The sequence below is a fragment of the Egretta garzetta genome, unplaced genomic scaffold, assembly GCF_000687185.1.
Source record: "Egretta garzetta isolate BGI_Z169 unplaced genomic scaffold, ASM68718v1 scaffold799, whole genome shotgun sequence".
Classification (NCBI taxonomy): domain Eukaryota; kingdom Metazoa; phylum Chordata; class Aves; order Pelecaniformes; family Ardeidae; genus Egretta; species Egretta garzetta.
Window position 1 is genome coordinate 136,256 of NW_009260759.1, and position 5,269 is coordinate 141,524.

At 49.4% G+C, this 5,269-nt stretch overlaps 1 protein-coding gene across 1 annotated transcript; it reads left to right on the top strand.

Annotated features, from left to right (window-relative positions):
• Nucleotides 1–408: 408 nt before the first annotated feature.
• SLC48A1 (solute carrier family 48 member 1) lies at nt 409–5,264 on the top strand. Its single transcript, XM_035901425.1, has 2 exons — nt 409–638; nt 3,228–5,264. Exons 1-2 carry the CDS (start codon nt 506–508, stop codon nt 3,362–3,364), a joined length of 270 nt encoding a protein of 89 aa, XP_035757318.1. The 5' UTR covers nt 409–505; the 3' UTR covers nt 3,365–5,264.
• The last annotated feature ends 5 nt before the right edge of the window (nt 5,265–5,269 follow it).

Consider the following 5,269-nt stretch of genomic DNA (forward strand, 5'->3'; position numbering starts at 1 on the left):
AGCCTTTGCGAAAAGGGTCGCTAATTCTTGCCAAGTGCTTGGCTTGCTACTTGTCCTGAAAGCTGTATGGAGAATTAAATAAAACTGCACTGAGAATGCATTAAATGGGTCCATCCAAACCAGGAAACCAAACAAGTTACGTGGGGGGAATCCATTCAGCGAGTGAAGTCCTTTCGGTGCCAAGATCTGTGCAAAAGCAGGGGGGTCTGGGGGGGTCGTGGGGAGTGACCTGAATAAATGCTTGCATTTATTGCATTTATTGCATTTATTGCATTTATTGCATTTACTTATTGCCTTGGCAGCCATTTATTCTAGTATTTCCCCTCTCCTTGCGGGGGACACGGCCATGAAGCATTACTGATCCCTGGCGTTCCGTACGGGGTTTTTGATGGGATGTGTATTTATTAGACACCTTTCTGTGTTGCAGTGTGATGCATGGTACTGATTCCCCTTGCTGTCTGATCGAGCAGGTGTTCTGGCGCTCTGGGCCCTAATCACGCATGTGATGTATGTGCAGGATTACTGGAGGACCTGGTTAAAAGGGCTGAGGTTCTTCCTCTTCATCGGGATCCTCTTCTCAGCTCTCTCAGTGGTGGGATTCTGCACATTCCTCGTTCTGGCCATCACCAAGCACCAGTGTAAGTACTTCCTTGCAGCAGGCAACTGGGAGAAATGACTGGCGGTGCTGGGGTTACTGGGATTGGATTTGAAGGGATGGAAAAGCCTGCTGGGCTGTGAATCGGGGGATGCTCCCACCATCTCTTCTGAGAGGTGTCGAGAGCCTTTTGGGCAGGGGCTGCAAGAATGCCATTCATTGTGTTTTGTTTTTCTGCTGTGGTATCTTGATGACACACGAGTAATTCTGCTGCCCGATGAGTGCCACTCCCTTCGGGCATCTTCTAATATTTGACAGCTGCCTCGATAGGCCTGGCCTATGGGACTGCTGGCAGGCAGTCCGCGTTTTCCAGCCTTTTTTTTCCTCTAAGAACTGGAATTTACTTATTTCTATGACAAATAGAGGGAGTGCTCTTAAGCCTCGTCTCATCAGCGCTCGTAAAGCAGGTGGGTGAGGATACTGAAATCCAAACACGAGTCGGCAGGGTGAAAATGCCTTCTGTACTCAGTCAGCTTATAAAGCTGTGTTGCTGTAAAATATTTAACATTGTCTTAGGAGGGTTCTTGTAATTACTCCCAGTATTTGCTTGGCAACAGACCAAAGAGAGAAAGTTTGGGGTTTGTTTTTTTTTTTTTTTAGAAGTTGTCTGTGTTTGTTGCTTGCTGCATTTGGGCTGCTCGCCACGAGGAGTCCTGTTGTTGTTGTACTCCTCGTGGTGGGGAAGCTGCGGTGGGGTCATAACCCACCCAAAGCCCTTGGCTTAGCCTAAATACGCTCCCCGTGGAGATCCGAGTGCTTCAGCCCGGTGGAAGGGTATGAAAAGACTCGTATGCAATCCTTAGAAATACAGATGTAAAAAGAAAACCAAATATTTTTCATCACCTCCTTTCTTGGAGACATGAGGAAAAACTGGTTTGGGGAAAATTTGGGGTTTCTTTGGGAAATGGAGGTATTTTAGGGAAAGCCCTAATCTGAGGGGAAAGTAGAACATCTGCATGGATGTTCTACGGTTGGACTTGATGATCTTAAAGGTCTTTTCCAACCTAAACAATTCTATGATTCCGTGCATATATTATGTATGGAAAGTTTAGGACTGGCACATTTCATGAAGGATTTACTGAGTGGATATTGATTTGTGTGGTCTTCAAAAAAAGTTACCTATTTTTTAATAACGACGGAGGAGCTCGTACTCGGCGGCAAAATTGTTTTAGGCATTGGGTTATATAAGTGTATTGCAAAATTGTTGACATCCCTAGAACAAAAAAGCCGTAAACGTTGAAAGTAAATATGAAGACTGCTGACACGCACTCAAAAAGCAGAACCGTACCCACTTGACTTCAAAGTAATCACCAAAAAAAAAAAAGGCAGTTTTATAATAGGGAAAAAAGAAATGTGTTCGTTTGCCAAGATTCTCCAAAAAGAGGCCGTTTGTGTCATTCACTAATGTGTGATTATCACAGCGCTGTGGCGAAGACCTGCAGTACAGCTTGAAGCGCACCAGTATTACATGTTAAGTGTTGGCCACCACAGTTGGTAAAAGCATTTTTTAGAAGGAAGATATATTTTATTTCTTGTTTTTTCCCCCTGGAGATGTGCAGATTTCCTCTCTCCCTGCTGCAGTGGAGGAGAAGGGAGTGTAGTTGTAAGAGAGAAGTTAAGAACTGCAGGTTGGGGTTGTTTTCTTGAGCTGCATGTTTCTGCCACCTAGGAATTCATGCAAACTCCATCCTTTGGGCCCAAAGCAAGGAGAGTTTGGGGTGGCTGAGTGGGTGACCTTACGGCTCTTAGGATCTGCCTCCCAAGAGATAATAATGACCTTCAGGTTGCGACCTGAATGCTCTCCTGTGGCAGAGATGAGGAAATTCATAGAATCATAGAATGGTTTGGGTTGTAAGGGACCCCTAGAGGTCACCCAGCCCAATCCCCCGCAGGAGCAGGGACACCTTGAACCAGACCAGGTTGCTCACAGCCCCGTCCAACGTGGCCTGGAATGTTCCCAGGGATGGGGCCTCCACCCCCTCTCTGGGCAACCTGTTCCAGGGTTTTACCACCCTCATTTTAAAGAATTTCTTCCTTAGATCCAGCCTAAACCTCCCCTGATTTAGTTTTAAACCATCCCCCCTTGTCCTGACACAGCTGGCCCTACTAAAAAGATTGTCCCCCCCTTTCCTATGGGCCCCCTTTAGGTACTGAAAGGCCGCACTCAGCTCTGCCCACAGCCTCCTCTTCTCCAGGCTGAACACCCCCAACTCTCCCAGCCTGGTCTCATAGCAGAGGGGCTCCAGCCCTTGGATCATTTTAGTAGCCCTCCCCTGGCCCCGCTCCAACAGGTCCATGTCCTCCTTGTGCTGAGGGCTCCAGAGCTGGATGCAGGGCTCCTGGGGGTTTTAACCAGAGCAGAGTAGGGGGGCAGAATCCTCTCCCTTGACCTGCTGGCCACAATTTTACAATCTGAGTCAGAAGAGCTGGGAATAAGGCACTGATTAAGCCTTGCACACAGAAGGAAATCTTTAGATGCGGGCTAAAAAGCTCTCAGGAACTGAAGGACCGGCCAGACTGCACGAGGGATAAATGGGATTTTTAAATATATCTGTATCTCTTTCTCTCCTAGCCCTGACTGATCCCAGAAGCTACTACCTGTCGTGTGTCTGGAGTTTCATCTCCTTGAAATGGGCCTTCCTGCTCAGTTTGTACGCTTACCGGTACAGGAATGAGTTTGCAGACATCAGTATCCTCAGTGACTTCTAACGCTTGGACTTCAATCCCGTCTGAAGGTGCTGGATGTTTGAATTGCCCCCCAAAGGCACGGTACACGCAAGAGACGCGTGAGAGGCGGAGAAGGAACCCACCCAGTGCTGCTTGGTTTGTCTGTCTGCAGTAGGGGTTTTTCCTAATTGCTTTTACTCAACCATTTAAAGTTTGGCTAACGATGTCAATCCAGTCTTTCTGTAACTTCTCTGAGAGTCCCTGTGTCTGGTAGCGAGGTGAAAGACTCCATGTGCTTACACACAGCAGGCCTAGGTCCACTCTTTGCCTTGCCCCGAAGTCCAGGGGAGTGTTCACATGGGGAAGGAAGTCCTGGCCCTCCAGGAACTGTAGGTTCATACCTGGTGGATGCTGCACCCCGACGTCCTTGTCAGCGTGTCACCACCCTGCTTCGGGCGGGTGCCCCAGATGTACGTACGAACACTGCTGTGTGAAAGCCAGCTCCTTTTGCACTGCTCTGCTCCTCAAGAGAAAGGGAGAGACGTGGCAGGAGTCCCTCTGTACCTTCCAGCCAGTACCCCACATCTTCTAGTATTTTCTTTTCACGTGTTGTACACAAAGTTGGCTCTCTCCTGCGGTCTGGACGAGCCCCAAGGGCTGGGCCAGCAGCAGAGGAGCACACTAGTCATCTCAAGGCACTGTCAGAGGTGGGAAATGCTGATTCTGGCTGCTGTCCGGGATCATTTTAAAAAGGAACTTAAAACCCTATTTAACCCTCAAATTTGTAGCATGTAGAATCGGGTGTTTGGGTGAAAGATGTGCTGGGCAAAAGCTCACCTACCTGAACCCCTGGAGAAACATGAATATGATTCCTCTAACAAAAAATATCTTTTTGTAGGCAGTACTGTGTTTCCTTTTCTTTGCTCAGCTTCCCTGTAACAGTCAGGATGAGAGAGGGGAGGAGATGTGGTACTCAGAAAATAAGACAGGTATCCAGAGCCAGCTTCCAGCAAGCCTCTGGAACCAGTGCCACCGGCATAATGCAAGTGTAGATAAATTGCTGGGCACTCACATGGCGAGTTAAGAGGTGCTGGGTCTGCACTCATGGGCTGGAGAGCTGGAAACAGCGGGGTTTGGCCGGCACGTCTTTTGCCTGGTGGCAGCGAAGCCTTCCCTCCTTCCAGCCACGCATGGCACTGCTCTGACAAACCTAAAACCTGAGTGGATTTAGTGACCTCTTTAATCCCAGTGTTTTGCTCCCTGCCAGTAGCTTGAGCTGCTTGAAAAACCTTGAAAACCCAACCCTGTGCAGCTTGAAACCTTCAAGTGTTTACATCTTTCTTCATTAACTTCAGGCTGGCTAAAGGCTTTGGGCTGCTGCTCTGGCAGAAGCCAGGCCGGTGTTTTGCCATGCTGGGCAAAAAATCCATGAGTAATTCTACAGGTGGGTGAGAAGGGAGGCAGGAGGAGCCCCCTTCCCTTGCAGACCGATGGAAGCTGAACAAGGCAGGCGTTTGAAGGAGTCTCCCAGGCGCAGTTGTCCTGCCCCTTCTCTAGGTGGAGCATCCCCTGAAGTGCCTTTGTGGCAAATCTCTGGCAGAGGGTGGGTGACGGGACCTGCTCGGGGTCTTGTGACCAAGTGAGGTACGAGTGGCAGGTCCTACGTGCTGTCGGGAGCCCAGCTTTCTCTCCTGCCACACCAAACTCCCTGGGTTTGGGCAGCTGGCTGTGGGGAGCACCTCGGCCTGTCTGTTCCGTTACCTTACCCTAGTGCTGTGCTCTGATTTAGCTGCGATTGAGCTCCCCTCCACACACAAAGCCCACTTTGCCCCCCTGCCACACCAATCTCCCTGGGTTTGGGCAGCTGGCTGTGGGGAGCACCTCGGCCTGTCCGTTCCGTTACCTTACCCTAGTGCTGTGCTCTGATTTAGCTGCGATTGAGGTACC